Source organism: Blastomyces dermatitidis, assembly GCF_000003525.1.
Source record: "Blastomyces dermatitidis ER-3 genomic scaffold supercont1.3, whole genome shotgun sequence".
In the NCBI taxonomy this organism is placed as follows: Eukaryota; Fungi; Ascomycota; class Eurotiomycetes; order Onygenales; family Ajellomycetaceae; genus Blastomyces; species Blastomyces dermatitidis.
The window spans coordinates 1,009,842-1,026,196 of record NW_025544776.1 but is presented as its reverse complement, the minus strand read 5'-3'; the positions used below and the strand labels follow the sequence as shown (position 1 = coordinate 1,026,196).

The window sequence follows — 16,355 nt, the reverse complement described above, 5'->3', positions numbered from 1 at the left end:
CTCAAGCACTTCACTGGTGGGAAGGGGTAAATTTTAAATGAACGAAAACGAAATAAAAAGAAGACGAGGAAAAAGAAAACATTAATTGCTACATACAGTACATACATACATACATCTATCAAATTCCTCCTATCCGAGCGATTTTGGGTTAGGGGAAGTTCCATACATCTCCCGTGTCAGGAGTAGGATTGGGAGAAAGTTTGATAGATATTTCATGGGTAGGGGCCGTTTGGACGTTGGCTGTGGGGGAATTTGCGGGGATATATAGTTGATGGGAATAATGGGGGATAGGATATAGGGTCAACTGCAGATATTTCGGGTATTTAAGAAATGAGAACTCTGGATGGGGGGTTGTGTCCAAAGAAAAATACACGAAGACAACAAAGGAAAAGGGGAAAGAAAAACAGAGGCTAGGGATATAGTAGATAAATGAATAGAGTGCCCAAATAACGCTATGCTAATGCTTAAAAAACTGTACGCGAGAAGGGTAATTTGGAAAAGAATAGGATGGAATTACTTCTCTTGGGCTTTTTTTCTTTTCCTTTTTCTTTTCCTTTTTCTGTTTGAAAGGGATGGGGGGGATCTTGTCTCTTTCGGTTTTCTAAAATATTAAGAAATTGAAATTTGGTGTTTTCTCCAGAGAGGAGAAATTAATCTTAACATTATGTCATTTTCAACGGACTTGTCAGTCAATCAGTGATTCATAAAATCCGGACGCTTCAAGTGTTTTCGACTCGACTCGGTCAAAGGAACAATTGATAAATTTTCCCTTCCGGACGGCTCTCGGCTATTTGGGTTTCCGCCAGTAATATTGCTATCTCATGAACTTGAGTTAACAAAACTATGGAAAAATAAACGAAATGGGACATAGAAAATGGGACATGGGAATGAGAAAGATGGGCGATTTAAGTGGAGTGTCTCGAACCTTGTGTTGTTTTCTGCAACTCCGCAACCCAGGTTTCATCAAGTCATTAACAACAGCCTCCTTTCGCTTTTCATCCTCGTCCAGGTCGGGAATGTAGTAAAACTCGCTTTCCAAGGGTTTGCCTGCAGCGTCTTTACCTTCCCGGCTCACTTCCCCAATGCAAGCGACTGTGCCGATGATAGATTTGATCTCCGGGATAGAAAAAGCGCCATTACTTGAAGGGGCCTTCTTCCATAGCTCTGAGGGGAGTTGGCTGATAATCGTCGAGAGTGGGGTTGATGACAATCGAGAAAATGCGAGCTGATTTACAACGTGGTTCTGTACTTTATGCTTGAGAGTATGCTGGTTATCCTCGGTTTTGGCAGGTTTAGTTGTGGTGGTGCTCTGGCGGGGTGAAACAACATGTTTTCGAGTATTGACAAGGGGAGATCGAACAGGAGAGGTGCCTGCGTTGAATGAAGCCATACGGGGAAGGATATTATCCCCAAAGGGGCCAAAAGAATGGACGATCGGGTCGTTTTCTTCGTCATGTTCTGATAGCTCTTCGACCTTCCCATCGCAAGAGCTAGTCATGGAGTTCTGAAGATTCCCATTATTGCAAGGGCTCGAAGCTACCTCTATAAGCTGGGAGACGGACTTGAAATCCTTTTGACGAGTGGGAGATGGTTCATCTTCATATACAACCACGGCACTATGCACTGAGCGGCTGGGAGTCAACAAAGGGGTTTCAGAAGGTTGGAGAGCTTGAACAGCAGGAGACGGAGATACTGGGGAAGCGAGTCGTCCACGGCTTCGTAGAGGGCTGGTTGGGAGCGGGTGCGAGGCAGTACGAGGTTTTCTCACGGGGGAACTCTCTTCCCAGGTCTGATCGGACGTAGTAGTCGAAGCAGAGTCCTTTCGCTCGTGCCTGGGCCACTGGACTAACACTCGTGCATCTTGCACGTCGATCATTACATCTGCGTCTTTGATATCAGAGGTGAAAGTTTTGCCCTTGTTCAATTCATAAGTTTTTCCTTGACAATGCAATTTGATTCCATTCCACCCAGTACAAAGAATCTCAATCCTATCTCGATCAAACGGGTTTGTCGAAGGCTTATATGTGGCTTGAACATGGATTCGCGAAATCAATCGACTGGCTGACAGTTGAAAATGGCAAGAGGCGCTTGATCTACCCATCAGAATGGACTCCCCTGACAGCGGTAGCGTTACCGAAGGCACAGTCGCTAATGGAGCTCTTTCAGAAACCATTGAGTGTGTTCGCTTAAGGCTCGGGCGAGCTGCCTGCACGCGAGGAGGGGAGGAGGTCAAGATTGCGGTAGAAGAGGTGGGAACTGGGGTTGGATATGTCGACGCTTCATCACCGGACTCGCGTGCCAGACGTTTATAGGGACGAGGCAAGGACGGAGAAGACGAGGGTTCGAAGGCCGGGAGAAGAGAGGCAGGCCTCTTCACGCCGGCGATGGGAGACAAGAGGGTGTCTGCTCTCGGGGGAGAGGACTCCATTCTGAGCAATGAGGAGCCGGAACACGTATTAGTCGAGCAGTTTATCCCTTCTAGAACCCTAGTCTCTGAAAAAATCGCGTCGAAGTCCACCAATTGCTCGTGGAACGGGCTATATAAAAAGAGGCTCACGCTTGGAACACTTTTAAAGTAGAAAAGACAAAAGCTTAGAACAAATGATATAATAGCAAATGATAGGACAAGAAAACCGAAAAGAAAAGCAAAAAAGAAGAAATACAGGAACCTCTCAGGAGGGAGAGGGCAGAGAGAAGAGAGAATTGGCGGATAGAGGAGGTTGTGTGGGAAATGGAAGCAGAAAGATGAGTGAGCAGACGCCAGGGCGAGAAGCACACGCTTGCTCGACTCTACGCGTGTCAACAGCTCCACCAGCCAGGGCTCGCGGTGCGCGGCTAAAAGCACTGCAAACAATAATGGATAGCAAATAGACTGCAGGAGCCGGAACAGCCCAAAATATAAACCAGCCTCTCTTCTAATACTCTCAAGTCCGACAATATTAAACCTTCCCTGTGAATGTCTTCTCTTCATCCACATCACTGGCAGTAAACAACCCGCCCCGGCTTGCTGCTAAGTCATCAACGCGTGTATGGAAATCACGTGAAATTTGGTTTGCAATTTTAAATTGACGCTATTCCCTAATAGGATGTTCTAATTTTGCCCCGCTATCACGTGCTCCGATCTGATAAGCAAAAAAGGCGAAAAAAACCACCGCCAGCAAGTTATCTTCTACAGCAGAAGAATGGCGAAAATATCAGGAAAATAATAATACATCATTAGTAATACAAACAGCACCCGTAGACTATAAGAGGGTTACTCTGTGGATACCTGTGCTGTAACCGTCTAGTCGCATCACCACGTTTGTTGACTGTGCGTTGGTGCTGACCTGTCTAGATAGATATACGGAGTATATCCATCCATATCTATATCCGCACTCGCCCTCTCTCTAGATCAACTACCCACAGCATTTTTGGATAGGCCCTATTTATATGAACACTACTTCTCAGCAGAGAAACGTTACAGCCCTCGATCTTATTCTGGCGACTCTCATTTCGGATCCTAAGCCGCCTCCAACGCAAAATATTAGAACGATTTAATGGGAGAACCTACTATTACCAACCCCGCGCGGGGAGATGCGCCGAAAAAAGGTGAAGACCTGGCTTTCATAAAATAACTATTACTCTCTCCTGATTCCTGTATTGACAACTTTACTGCAGTATGGACCACTCTAATCACCAACTCCGACTACCTCCCGGGCCTCCTCACCCTAGACTACTCACTGAAAAAAGTCGGCTCCAAATACCCCCTCGTAGCGCTTTACACAGACTCCTTCCCACCAGAGGGACATTCGGCGTTACAAGTGAGGGGCATCCCAGCCAAGCATATCCCCTATCTCCTCCCTGCCGCCCACAAGGATTACAGTAATGACACCCGCTTCTACGACTGCTGGAGCAAGCTAACTCCCTTCTCGCTTGTGGAATATGATCGCGTCGTCCAGTTGGACAGCGACATGCTGGTGCTGCGCAACATGGACGAGCTGATGGAGATGGAGCTGGACGATCCAGCGCTGAAGGGGGAGGGCCTCCGCGTTTTCGCTGCGAGCCATGCGTGCGTGTGTAACCCGTTGAAGAAACCGCATTATCCCAAAGACTGGTTCGCCGTTCCAAACCCCTTGCCAATTCCGCAAAAACCATACCTACCCAATACATGAAACAGCCCCCCGTTAACACAATCGCCACAGGATCCCATCCAACTGCGCCCTGACAACCCAACATTCAGACCCTACCAGCGCGCAAACACAAGGCGCTCCCGCAACCGCTGGCCTAGCCGTGCTCAACGGAGGCCTCCAGGTCGTCAATCCTTCTACCGCTATTTACGAGAAAATCCTCGCCGTCCTGCAAACCCCGTCGTCAACATCCAACTACGCCTTCGCTGACCAGTCGCTGCTCTCAGATCTGTTCCCGGGTCGCTGGGTCCCGTTGCCGTATATTTATAATGCCCTGAAGACGTTACGGTGGGAAGGGGTGCATAGTGCGATCTGGAGGGATATAGAAGTTAAGAATGTGCATTATATTTTGAGTCCGAAGCCGTGGGATGAGAAGGAGGAGGAGAAGGAAAAGGAGAAAGCGCAGGTAGATGAGACGCACCGCTGGTGGTGGAGGGTTAATAGAGAGAGATTGGAAGAGGAGGAGAAGAGCGGGATAAAGGCGGATGGTTTTTAGTATGTGGTTATTTTTTTGGATATTGTTGGATATCTATTGCTCTTTTTTTTTTTTCTGTCCCCTGGCAGCTTGGACTAGAAGATACCCTTTTAGCTCTGATTTCATCGATTTTGATACCTCGGGTTCGGATAGAGCAATTGAAAAGATTGAATGAGAGATTATATAAATTGATATTTCACGCTGGATATCTCCTTGTAGGTTAAAAGCGCCACATGCGATTTGCCTGGCTCTACATATTACCTCTAGTTATTTTCCCAAATGTGAACAGAATTCTATAAAATCATATTTTCCGCCAAGCCCAAATTCCCAGCTCCCAATTCCCGATTCCCGTTAGCATTCCAATTCTCATTTCCCAATAACCAAAAGACAGACGGATTTAAGAACACTACCGAAGGGGAAAAATCATAAATAAATCAAGAAGCGCGGACAGTATCCCCAATTGGCTTGCCATGATACCACTGGGTAAATGTTTTGAAAGCTGCATCGTTGCCGTGAGTGAAATCGTACAGCTTGGTTGGACGCACGACCAGAGTCTCATCCTCGAAATATACTTCGAGTACTCGGGCTTTGAATCCCATGAGCGATATCAACAAAACCTATTAATACATTTGTTAGTGTACTGCATCCTCAAAAAATGTCGGAATGAAGTGATCAAGAACTAGCTGCTAATGTGTATTTGTTAGATCCCCTGAGGCAACCGCGGCCACCGATAGGGGCTTACGCCGCAGAAAAAGATGCCACGTAGTAGCTAGATTCATAATAGTAACAACCAACTACTCCGAATACTACCAACAGTATTCGCTTTCATGTAGAGGGGAAGGTAAATAGACATGTATTTGTACATGTACTGTACATACCGGCGAGATCATGTGAGAAGCGAACCGGGCCTGGCGAAACTGCCCATGCATAATTTTGAGGACGGGAAGCAATTCGCCGCGGAGGATTGTGGATTCTGTGGCCATCAAGCTATTACTATTATTGTACATGACTCCTTTGACGTGTGGGTGGGTGGAGCCATCCATATCAGAAGCCGTATTGCGGTTGGTTAAATTCATATAAGCCCGTGAAAGGGTATTCTCCGACACTTGATACAAGTTAGGTGGATGAAATGGTAGATCCAAAGAATTTGATGGATTTGCGTAAAATACCATTTCTCAGTCCAAGGAGCGCTATCCACTTTGCAATCCTCAATGCACGTGCTGATGTAATCGCAGAGGTATAGATATAGATTGATTTTTTAGGCGCGATCCATAGGCCGGGTGAAAGCATCTGTCGTTTCATCATCTAAGCCTCTGTATGGATCTCTATAGCTATCGTCATAAAGCCCTGGCATCAAATCTTCGCGATATGCAGCGAAAAACCTCGGTCTGTCGGGGGTGAGGCTTCGTCCAAAATCATGGGAACAACACGAATACTGAGCTATTCTAGTTGCTCCGAACCCAATTCATGATCTTGAAGGGCCCGGACAGCTCGCCCAACTTTCACCAAAGCTTTGCGCATGTCCTGGTGGGCGGGTGTCCGCACAACCGGTTCTGACATGATGTTTATAGTGGTCGTCGTCGTGATATTCAATCCGATGGTGGGCTCGAAAAGTAATAGAGGAGCTGTAGAGCTTTGTTTGTATCACCTTGTGTTGACTAGGTTGCATCATATTGGCAACTGAAAATAAGGAAAATGGTTCGAATGATGAAACGGATGAAATGAAATGAAACATCAAAAGTTGGACGATTCCTTCAGTCATATCAAAATGATATTGAATAATTTATGCTCACTAGCGCTCTAGCCGACCCCTGTCAAAACAGCAACAAAACAGTACTCTTCAAAGAGAATCAAGTCACCTATACCCTCTCACAAAGGACGAGCAGATTGTGAATTGCGCCCTCGTCATCTTTTTAAATGCATTGACAATTCATTTCAATCTCCCAAACAAATGGACCCTATTTATTATCTTGGCACGATCTCTTCGTGAGGGGCAAGGGGGCCAAGTGCGAGAGCGAGAATTGATTGAGGTTGTTCAAGGTTTCTGATAGTCTTTGGTTACCACTGGTTTTTGCTGATGGATGAACAGTGGGAGAGGTTGTTGCTTCTGGTTTATTTTATGAATGTTATTCTTTTATTAGAGATAGATTGATAGATTACATTTTGATATTTATTTCTTTCCGCGTCGCTCATTTGTTTTTATTCCAAGACAACAAAGCAATCGCAATATGAAAAAGCCTTATATTCAAGAAATACTAAAAAAGCTCATCTCCTTGTGTCGGTAGGCCTCCCTATAAACAATATGAGACTCTGCGATCCTTGCGTTCATTTTAGAGAGCTGCCACTCTGATATCAATAGAATCACTCGCACACAGCCCCACCCACCTCCAAAACATTTTTTGTCAGATTCTAAAGGTGAAGCTGATCATCTTAGTCCCCCAGAGATAATACAATACGATATTGTGCAAGACACTGAGGCAAAAGAGCGGTTGGTTCCTCATAGTGGGATCTGTTGCGGTTGAGGGAAAAGCGTCCCCGCGCGTCAAACGCGCTGTCTGCGTTTGTTAGTGTAGGCTACTGGGGCAAAAGAGCTCGATCACCACCAGCGCCTGCTGGTAGAAGGGCCGACCAACCGCGGGACCCCCAACACCCCCCCTCGGACCAGCTACCACAGAGTACAGTACTTCCCCTCAGTGGCTCCCTTCAGTGACCTCCCCACAATGGCTCCTTTTTAATAATGGACTCAGTCAGTCCTAGGGCTCACGGGACTTCTAGGGCACACTCCTGGGATGTCTCTTGACACTGTTAAAATGTCCAGGGTATTTGTTAGGAATTTTTAAGTCCATTCTGGGATTGAACTCATGCATGTTGACCACAGCGGGGCTCACGCTCAACGGTCTCATAATCTGTAGGCTACTGGGGCAAAAGAGCTCGATCACCACCAGCGCACTGCTGGTAGAAGGGCCGACCAACCGCGGGACCCCCAACAGTTAGGTTTAAGCTAAGCTGCCCGGCGCTAACGCTAGCGCTCAGCTCCCACCTGGGAAGGCTGGCGCAAATTTGTACCCGCTGCTCCTTCGTGAGTGAGTGGTGAGCACTGCTGTGCAAAGCATCAAAGCATTTTGAGATAAATGCACAGAAAACACCACAAAACTTAGCTATTGAGTTTTAAAAGATATTTAAGATATCTCTTAATATTAACAAGCTCTTTCATTCTTCTTTCATTTGAAAATATAACATGAAGAAAGAAAACACATGAGAATTGGCACATCAGTGATGCTTTGCAGTGGTGCTCACCACCCACCGATTGAAGATAGTGAGAGTGGCAGCCTAAAATATTTTAAAATATTTTAGAGAAAAAAGTTGTTAAGTTTTAAAATGAACAGTTTGGCCCTTCATCATAGCAACAAAAAAAAAAAAAAAGAAAAGAAAAAAGAAAAGAAAAAAGAAAAGAAAAAAGAAAAGAAAAAAGAAACAAAGAACACTAGAAACGCAGGTATTGGTATAATAAATGACCTAAGAAGACAAGTAGGAAAATAAATTAAAAAAAAGACTTCGAGTTAAAAGCGAGGTAACATAACATAATAAAAAGGAGTAATAGTAATAAGTAAATAGTTTTCCTCCCGAGGCAGCAGGGTGGAGGGGGTTGGGGGGACGTGTGCCGGAAAAGGAAAGCTTTTATTGTGTGCATATGACACCGTCCACCATGCCATCTCAAGAAGAGCAGGAGAAAGGACGGGGCGGTAAGCGAGCGGAGAGACAGAGGCGATTTTGTGAAAAGTTTTGAAGGAAGAAGAAAGGGGGAAAGAAGAATATAAAACTGGTAAAATGGCCTCGTTGATTCATATAGATTGTGATTGTTCAATCTCCCCTATCCCCCCACATCGTAGAAAGCGAGTTTTCTTTGGCCCTTGGAATTGACATTGCTGGGCTGGAGCGTGAAAACAAGATAGACGAAAAGGAAAAGAAGAAAATTAGTCGCTGAACACATAGGTTGCAGTGCCTGATCTAACGTTGACCTATAAAGATAAAACGAATTATGTCGTCAGCAATGGAAATTTCAAAATGTGGGATATTCCTCACGTTGGTGGTGCACGTGACTAGGGGAAAGGGACAAAAAACTTACGGTGCACCCATCCTCATTGGATCCATTCGCGTCCCAGAACAAGCCGTTCTCATACTTGCACTTTCCACCCAGATCACTGCCTTGGATCTCAATTTTGAAGTCAAGCTTCGCGTTGGTGGTTGGTTTGTTCTGAAAAATGGAGATGAAAGTCGCTCCATCCCGCTTGCCAACGCCCAAGTTGATAGGAGCGAAGTTGCCGATTGGGCGGCTTCCATCACCCCATTGGCAGCCCTCTTGGATCGAGACTCCCTTGGGGTTGACGTAATACTGAGCGGAGGTGGGCTTATTCTCCCAGACATAGTAGCTGCCAGCATCAGGGCATGTTAGCGGCTGGGTGGAGCCTGGTGTGGCAGAAAGTGGGACAGTTTCGGATTCAGTGCCTGAGAGGGATTTGTTAGAACATGTTTATTTGATTCCGAATGTGAAATGGGATGACAGTATGATAACTTACCAGGGTAATCGGTACGGCAAACGGCAACGACCTTGTTCATAGTATTCTTGACCTCGACGCCACCGGCACCCTTCATACAAAGCTTCTTAGAGAGGGATGGGTTTGTGAGGCGGAGCTTGCCACCGGAACATTCCAAGCCACCAACCGACTGGCCAGTCGCACCTTGAGTCGAAGGCCACTGGGTCTTTTGGTAACCAGGAGGACAAGCGTAAGAGCACATGGATCCATCCTCACACCTATCACCCTCGATGCCGGTGCGAATATCGGTAACTGAGGAGTCTTTCACGGTGACATATTGAATACCACTCCATCCGCCAAGACCAAGCCAGTCCAAAGAGATGGCGCCATAATCCGACGGGAATTCAGAGCAGGAAATCTTTCCGTCAGGGAACTCGCTGTCGAGCCCGGAGCCGCCCATTGGCGGTGGTGGTGGTGGTTTGGGGATGGAAATGGGGGGAATTTCCACCTTGGGGATTTCCACCTTTGGGATTTCCACCTTTGGGATTTCAATCTTAGGAATTTCAACCTTAGGAGGGTCAATGCTCGGGGACGGGGTAGGAGTTGGTTCGGGCTTCTCGTAGAATTCACCCGCCTTGAGCGCGGTGACTGAGGGTTGTGGAGCGCAAGCGTCGTCCGAGACAGCTGGATCGGCCCACTGCAAGGACCCATCTTTAATACCTTTGCAGGCTTCCTTCCCGTCAATAAGTTCACCATCCAACTCATACGCATAGACGGTTGGTCCAGCAACGACGACGACTTCGGTTGCGTCTGGGGCGCGCTTCACATGATGATGGCGATGGTGATTGTGTCTGTGAGGCTGGGCAGCGGCTAGGGAGCCGGCCGCAGCGACGGTCAAAACAACGGAAGCGGTAAACTTCATAGTTGGAGTCTTTTCTGTTCAAACGACGTCAAGCCGCACGTGTTGAGAGTAAGGACTGGCGCGAGGTCTCTCGGAGACCCCTATTTTCTTGTCGGGACGGACGAGAGCAACAAGCTGAGCTCCCAGGCGACAAAAGCGTCTATTCGAGATGGCCATTGTTAGAGCGATAACTACTAGTTAAAGGGGGTGGAGAGAGATGTCAAGACGGGGCCCCATTCGAAGTCTAGGAAAGACAGAGCGCAACGATGGTAGGGATCATGTGCCTCAGGATCTTTCCTGGGTGGTGGTCCGTCTCAGGCGATGTGAACTTGCATCGCAAAACAGGAAGAGGAAATCATCAACATCATAGTACTAGCACAACGTACACTGGAAATATCAAATATCAACAGTCAACGACACGGTCAATCAATGTGGGCTCCTTTATACAAGCTGGAGTAGCGGTGGTAGAGACGGGTTCGATTCGTGCGGGCTAAGCAGTCGGCTGAGGGAACGTGAGGATGAATTGACCAGGGAACGGACTGGGTGCTGGGGGAGCCTGCCGGAGAGAGTGCGGAAAGCAAGACACAGGAGCTGTTGAATTTTAAATTTCCGAATGAGCGTGAGAGGAAGACGACACGGTCTTCCAAGTGGGAGGGAAAAGAAAAGGCACTGGAGGAGGGTGAGTAGCAGAGAATGGTGAAGGTGACGGAAGAGAGTGTTGAGAAGAGCGAGCGAGGAGACGGAGACGGAGACGGAGACGGGAGCGAGGAAGGAACGGTAAGCGAGAGAATAACAACAATAATACGGTGCCTGGTAATGTCAGTACGCCGGCTGTACAGGAGATACAGTACATTGCACCCCCGTCCCTCTACAAATACACACACAACCCCTTGTCAGTGCACGTAATAACCTGCGTATGCCTTCATTACAAGGCTAGAACCCTTGGCGGTTACTCAGGTGTTACCGGATGTGGTACCTCGCAAATTCGCAATGGACACAGCCAGACCGCCGCCCCATACCGCCCCATACCGCCGCCGAGTCTGATACGGTGATGGCCTAGGCAGCCTCGCTGAGGTCAGCCAATAATAGTATACATCCCGGCCAACGTGTGGAGACTCTGAGATGCGCGATTTAAGCCTCACCAAACATTTCAAGATTGGGCGAGGAAGGTGTGGATTGACGTGGCGCAAGCCCTGGAGGACCCCTTGAAGAATAATGTACGGAGTATCCAGGCTTGCGTGCTTGTTGGTACAGAAAACCCCTTTTGCATCTTACCGCAGCTATCTCTCCATCTGTCTGGCCGTTGCGTGCACAGAACTCTGTGGAGATACTAGAGCATTGTTAGGATGGCTAACTATTTATTATTACATATATGCGTATGTAAACTGGGTTAGGCCCAACACGTTACCAGTGAAACAATCCACATTTACAATAATAATACATTCGCAGTATGCAGCATACAGATTAAGTTACCCCCTTTCAAAACCTTAAGAAAAAGCAAGAAACTCAGGCGTAACAAAAAAATACTTCCTGTAATAATATGTATTTTCTTATTAAAAGTTAGGCGTGGCTGTTAGTTTTTAGCTTTGTGACTATTGGCTGTCACTGCCACCGGTTGGCTGGAAACTCCCGGTGCCTGACCCACGAATCGACGAGCCCCGGTTGGGTAACGTAACTTGGGTTGGATCCTTGGAACCTTGGAATCAAACAATAACCTGCTGCAAACCCAGCCAATGAGGGCCATGACTTCAAGCAATGCTTTTTGTTTTGTTTTTTCATTATCATTTTTGAAGCTGTTTTTCACCCAACAATCAGTGTTATGTTTCGCAATAATGCAAAAAATGCTGTTTTTAAGCGCCAGGGTTTTGGTTCTTTGTCAGCTGAACTCTTTCCTCCGTTTCATCCCTTGACTGACCTTGAACACAGTTCATTCATAGCTGGCAGCAGCACGGGAATAATGATTTCCAACGGTTATATCTAACTATCTCAACGACTGGTGCCAGCTGCCACCCCCTAATAAGAGCAAAGCGGGCGGCTTGCCAACCCCAGTGGCTGCACACTTGGGCACAAATGCACACCGCAGACAACAACAGAAACAATAATAATGAGGGGGACCTTTTTTGTAAGTGATGATCAAGCCAGACTAGAGTTTTTTTGAGCAGATTCCCATGAGGATCTGCAGTGGCCTCCCCTCCCACTTGCAAGTTTGCCCCAGGCCATTTTTCAGGCTCTGAGGGCCGGCGGCGGGGCTAGCGCAGGTCCGGCCCTTTTGTTTCTTCTTCTTTTCAGAGACCCTACTCCGTCTGCGCGCATACGCTGTACGCAGGCGGAAACCAACTTATCATCCGGCGGTACGACGCTTACGAAGCCTTCTCCCCTTTTCTTGAGCAAAGCCACAGATGGCGCCACTCCGGATAATTATTATTCCAGGTCCGGGAGGCTCGGACGGACGGGAACCTCTTCACATGGCCCGTGCCAAGGTTTCCAATAACCGTGGTTGGACTTCCAAGTTTTAGTAGTTTCAGTTGCCAAAAGATCTTTACTATACAATTCGTTCTTCTTCTTATTATTATTGGTGTGTTAATCGCCATATACGGATATGTATGGCCAGAGGAATCGAAATCTTTAGGCTTGGAAGTGCCACCCCTGCAGTTGCTAGGACAAACGGCTCATGTACTCCGAGTTGACCTTGGACAACCCTCGCGCCTATTTGATATCTGCCATATTGACTAGCTTAGGACAATCACATGGACTTTTCCTTCAACACTTGCTAAAATATTTGGTTGCTTTAAATACGCTTATCCCATACCGGAAGAGAATGCGGCACGGCCTCTACTCCAGTCAGCAAGCAACGCTTACCACCGCATCGCGCATCCCGAGGTGGCCCTGTCTGAATTGGGTGAACTCCTGAGAGGAGAGAGACCCTTGTCAAGTCAAGATTTCTGGATATGTAAACAATGATGTCGCCCTCATCTTTCCCTTCTTTAGCAACACTCTCAATAGGATATATGATCTTCTTCTTAGCACTCTTAACAAACTACAAGACCATTCGTCCCCATCATTGTTGCACATCAACTTTTCCAGTGATATATTTCGTTATATTTGTATCTATACTTCCATCTCTCGTTAGCATGGCTTCTCTATACAATCTTTTGGAGTATGGCTCTGATGAGGAACAACAGACCACCCCGGTTATCCCTGTCCCGAACTTACATAACTTCGGTAGCTTTCGTCATGGCAGGCGCTCTGAAGCGAGCTAATATATTCCCTATGGCCTGATGGGAGGATTTGCTGTGAAATTGATGGGAGGGGTGCGGGAGACTCGAGATGTCGACATTGCGTTCCAGGCCCCTGGGAAGATGCGCCACCTCTGAAGGGTTGTGGAAATTGAACCTCGATATGTACATACATACATGTACAACGACTTAAATGAGTGAACATATGCTTATTCGAGAGTTAGTTTGGTTATCCCCAATACAAAGCTTCTTAATATTATGAAGGTCTTTGTCCTCACCGGCCCCCCATATGACAACTGTTCAGAATCAATGCGCATCGAGGTAGATCTTATTGGAAGCGGTGAAGATACTCTGTGTCCAAAAATCAAAGATCATAATTCAGTATTCATTTTCTAACCAATATATCAGATCAGAATACTGTGAGACAGATATATTAACAATGAACATATAATAACAGTGATTATGAATTTATAAAAGTTTGTCTATCTACAATTGATGACAAAACAGACAACCAGCGCTCCACCACAAACTCGCTCAATTTTTCGAATAAGAAACCGCCGATAGATCCATCGAATAGCCCTTGATCCCACGAGCATTTTGACCCCAACACCGACCTCATACCAAAGCAGTCCGTGGGAGCTGAGCACCAATCGCCAAATCCTATCTGTCTCCACCAGTTCGGGAAATAGATCGATCTATATCATCAATCTGCTTTACTTACTACGTAGTAAAATGGCGGCTTTCATGTCTCGCTCTAGCGCTAATGATCTGCTTGATATTCAGCACCTCCTTCTGAATAATAGAGATGAAATCAAAACGTTTATCCACCGCTTGGACCCAGAAGCCGTTACATGTTTCTTCGAGACCGTAAGTCCTGAAAACCACGCTTATTGAAACACCTTCTTTGGGCGCTAAATCAAAAGAGCGAGTGGTTTCTTTTTTTTCTCTCTTTGGCTCTTCAGTATGTGGAATATTTATGGGCTACATTAAACACCGGCCACTGGATTCCGCCTCGGCTTCGTATCTGCGCACATGTCTGTCATTTTCTCGTTGATTCGGTCTCCGAGTTTATATTGTTAGAGAAACTAGAGTACTCTAGCTGTAGCTATGTAGCACCACTTGATTTGAGCTTTGTAGCTCGAATTGTGGATTGAATTTATGCGTGAAACATTATGCGTGTAATAGTGATGATAAGTGGAAAAACAACTTATCATGAAGTTTGAAATGCTCCGTGAGTATGTGCTGAGAATGATGATGTTTTCAATGTCATGTGAATGAACATGGGTGAGTACCGGGGTTCAATGCTCAGATAGTTAAGGTTTGCGGCTGCGGAATAATATTTCACCTAGTGCAATATCCGGAATAACTGCTTGACCGCACTCCGATGATTTTTTCACTTGGAGAACTTCGGGTTGACAGCCATTACTGAGGATATCAGTCGAAAGGAACAAGGCACAGGATAAAACGAGTCATGGCTGTGACTTCTGGTGTTCTCACCATCAAACCCACCTCTGGGACCCCTTACCAATTGAATAATGACCAGGTAGGTTTTTCTTTTCTCATCTTCGCCCAACTAGAGCGGAGCTCCAATGTAGAGGAGATTTTTATGCTGATCGCGAGAGAAATATTGTCTATAGGTTACTCGGGCTTCATCCGCGCTTCTCCGGCATATAAAAGCGGAGGAGGAAAAGAAGGCTCTGGAATCGACGAAGAAGGACCTCCTGGCTAATAACGACGATGAAGACGACGACGACGCCGAAGACTCGGCAGATGCTACTCCAGTCTGGCTCGTCGTCACCACCAAAAAACATATCGTGGACAAAAACCGATTAAAACCAGGCAAAATCCCTGTCCCGCACTCCCTGAACACCTCCCCTTCTCTCAGTGTCTGCCTCATAACAGCCGATCCACAACGCGCGGTGAAGGATGTAATTGCCGACCCTCAATTCCCAGCAACCTTGTCGTCGCGCATTACGAAAGTCATCGGCTACACTAAACTCAAGACTAAATATAAGAGCTTCGAGAGTCGACGACGGCTTCTATCGGAGCATGATGTCTTTTTGGCTGATGATCGGATTATTATGAGGTTGGTGGAGACCCTCGGAAAGATATTTTACAAATCCAGCAAGCGTCCGGTCCCGATTCGCATTGCGGAAGTGCAGAAGGTTGGAGGTAAAAGAGTGAAGAAGGAAGATAGGAAGAGACCACCAACCGATGAGAAGTATTCTGCTGTGGCATCTCCGGCTGTCGTTGCAAAGGAGATCGAGAAGACTCTGGCCAGTGTCCCTGTACATTTGGCGTCTGCCGCTACGACTTCTGTACGTGTTGGTTCTGCGAAATTTACTCCAGAGAAGTTGGTGGAAAATGTTGAAGCCGTTGTTCAGGGTATGACAGAAAAGTTTGTTTCGAAGGGATGGAGGAATATCAAGGCTCTACATCTGAAGGGTGCGAATACAATGGCGATGCCCATTTGGCTTGCGAGTGAATTATGGGTTGATGAAGGTGATGTTCGAGAAGATGAGGATCCCAAGGCTATTGAAGGGTCAAAGAAAACAAGCAAGAAGCGCAAATCGACTGGGGAGCTGCAACCTATGCAGTCGAAGAAACCAAAGACTGCCGAGAAGGAAGAGGATGACGATGCTGAATTGATCGCGTCGAGGAAAGCCAAGCTTCAAGCTCAAAAGGCTCGAGCTTTATCAGACGGTGATAAGGTCAATGGGAGCAAGGCCGCCGTCGCCACCGCTCCCGAAGGGGCTACCACCTCTAGCAAAAAGAAGCGAAAGTCCGTTTCAAAGTCCTGATGATGGGTTTTCCTATTTTGTGTACACATGTTCAAGTATTGTTGTTCTTAGATTGAGTTCGGCGTTCTTTTGTGTAGTGCCTGCCGCCTCCAATTTTTAGGAAATGATAGTTTATCGGGCGAAGTTTCGATACCCATAATAACAAAAAAGTCATTATCGAGCGTCAGACATTTTCTATGATTATTCGACTGCAACCAATTTTGGTCAAGTAATTAATTAATTGTATCTCATGTTATGCTCG

At 46.6% G+C, this 16,355-nt stretch overlaps 7 protein-coding genes across 7 annotated transcripts; 4 read left to right on the top strand and 3 right to left on the bottom strand.

Annotated features, from left to right (window-relative positions):
- Positions 1-18: 18 nt before the first annotated feature.
- Positions 19-2,964, bottom strand: BDCG_02646 (transcription factor Tos4). Its single transcript, XM_045418195.1, has 2 exons — positions 926-2,964; positions 19-814 (listed from the first exon to the last, which is right to left on the bottom strand). The coding sequence occupies exons 1-2, from the start codon at positions 2,426-2,428 to the stop codon at positions 788-790; spliced, it is 1,530 nt and encodes a 509-aa protein (XP_045274828.1). The 5' UTR covers positions 2,429-2,964; the 3' UTR covers positions 19-787.
- Positions 2,965-3,116: 152 nt separating this feature from the next.
- Positions 3,117-4,954, top strand: BDCG_02645 (glycosyl transferase). Its single transcript, XM_045418194.1, has 3 exons — positions 3,117-3,588; positions 3,658-4,093; positions 4,182-4,954. Exons 1-3 carry the CDS (start codon positions 3,537-3,539, stop codon positions 4,660-4,662), a joined length of 969 nt encoding a protein of 322 aa, XP_045274827.1. The 5' UTR covers positions 3,117-3,536; the 3' UTR covers positions 4,663-4,954.
- BDCG_02644 (uncharacterized protein) lies at positions 3,596-6,745 on the bottom strand. The gene is made up of 4 exons (XM_045418193.1): positions 5,811-6,745; positions 5,520-5,746; positions 4,588-5,258; positions 3,596-4,478 (listed from the first exon to the last, which is right to left on the bottom strand). Exons 1-3 carry the CDS (start codon positions 5,944-5,946, stop codon positions 5,076-5,078), a joined length of 546 nt encoding a protein of 181 aa, XP_045274826.1. The 5' UTR covers positions 5,947-6,745; the 3' UTR covers positions 3,596-4,478; positions 4,588-5,075.
- A 1,237-nt stretch (positions 6,746-7,982) lies between these two features.
- On the bottom strand, positions 7,983-10,940 carry BDCG_02643 (murein transglycosylase). The gene is made up of 4 exons (XM_045418192.1): positions 10,464-10,940; positions 9,219-10,237; positions 8,768-9,147; positions 7,983-8,660 (listed from the first exon to the last, which is right to left on the bottom strand). Exons 2-4 carry the CDS (start codon positions 10,096-10,098, stop codon positions 8,616-8,618), a joined length of 1,305 nt encoding a protein of 434 aa, XP_045274825.1. The 5' UTR covers positions 10,099-10,237; positions 10,464-10,940; the 3' UTR covers positions 7,983-8,615.
- BDCG_02642 (uncharacterized protein) lies at positions 10,769-11,129 on the top strand (the record flags this gene model as incomplete). Its single annotated transcript, XM_045418191.1, has 2 exons — positions 10,769-10,854; positions 10,917-11,129. Coding segments are annotated over 2 exons (299 nt in total), but the record flags the coding sequence as incomplete, so codon positions are not given.
- Positions 11,130-12,444: 1,315 nt separating this feature from the next.
- On the top strand, positions 12,445-14,224 carry BDCG_16609 (uncharacterized protein). The gene has a single exon (XM_045425818.1). It carries the CDS (start codon positions 13,035-13,037, stop codon positions 13,335-13,337), a length of 303 nt encoding a protein of 100 aa, XP_045274823.1. The 5' UTR covers positions 12,445-13,034; the 3' UTR covers positions 13,338-14,224.
- Positions 14,225-14,727: 503 nt separating this feature from the next.
- BDCG_02640 (uncharacterized protein) lies at positions 14,728-16,339 on the top strand. Its single transcript, XM_045418190.1, has 2 exons — positions 14,728-14,856; positions 14,951-16,339. The coding sequence occupies exons 1-2, from the start codon at positions 14,785-14,787 to the stop codon at positions 16,112-16,114; spliced, it is 1,236 nt and encodes a 411-aa protein (XP_045274822.1). The 5' UTR covers positions 14,728-14,784; the 3' UTR covers positions 16,115-16,339.
- The last annotated feature ends 16 nt before the right edge of the window (positions 16,340-16,355 follow it).

Excerpts from the sequence above, each read along its gene's own strand:
- BDCG_02640 (XM_045418190.1), top strand. The coding sequence starts at position 14,785 with ATGGCTGTGACTTCTGGTGTTCTCACCATCAAACCCACCTCTGGGACC. Across the intron at positions 14,857-14,950 it reads ACCAATTGAATAATGACCAG|GTTACTCGGGCTTCATCCGC; the intron begins GTAGGTTTTTCT and ends TATTGTCTATAG.
- BDCG_16609 (XM_045425818.1), top strand. The coding sequence starts at position 13,035 with ATGATGTCGCCCTCATCTTTCCCTTCTTTAGCAACACTCTCAATAGGA.
- BDCG_02643 (XM_045418192.1), bottom strand. The coding sequence starts at position 10,098 with ATGAAGTTTACCGCTTCCGTTGTTTTGACCGTCGCTGCGGCCGGCTCC. Across the intron at positions 9,148-9,218 it reads TTGCCGTACCGATTACCCTG|GCACTGAATCCGAAACTGTC; the intron begins GTAAGTTATCAT and ends AATCCCTCTCAG. Across the intron at positions 8,661-8,767 it reads CCAATGAGGATGGGTGCACC|GTCAACGTTAGATCAGGCAC; the intron begins GTAAGTTTTTTG and ends TTATCTTTATAG.
- BDCG_02646 (XM_045418195.1), bottom strand. The coding sequence starts at position 2,428 with ATGGAGTCCTCTCCCCCGAGAGCAGACACCCTCTTGTCTCCCATCGCC. Across the intron at positions 815-925 it reads GTTGCAGAAAACAACACAAG|CAATATTACTGGCGGAAACC; the intron begins GTTCGAGACACT and ends TTCATGAGATAG.
- BDCG_02644 (XM_045418193.1), bottom strand. The coding sequence starts at position 5,946 with ATGATGAAACGACAGATGCTTTCACCCGGCCTATGGATCGCGCCTAAA. Across the intron at positions 5,747-5,810 it reads GCTCCTTGGACTGAGAAATG|TGTCGGAGAATACCCTTTCA; the intron begins GTATTTTACGCA and ends ACTTGTATCAAG. Across the intron at positions 5,259-5,519 it reads CTTCTCACATGATCTCGCCG|GTTTTGTTGATATCGCTCAT; the intron begins GTATGTACAGTA and ends ATGTATTAATAG.
- BDCG_02645 (XM_045418194.1), top strand. The coding sequence starts at position 3,537 with ATGGGAGAACCTACTATTACCAACCCCGCGCGGGGAGATGCGCCGAAA. Across the intron at positions 3,589-3,657 it reads GGGAGATGCGCCGAAAAAAG|TATGGACCACTCTAATCACC; the intron begins GTGAAGACCTGG and ends ACTTTACTGCAG. Across the intron at positions 4,094-4,181 it reads CCGCATTATCCCAAAGACTG|GATCCCATCCAACTGCGCCC; the intron begins GTTCGCCGTTCC and ends CAATCGCCACAG.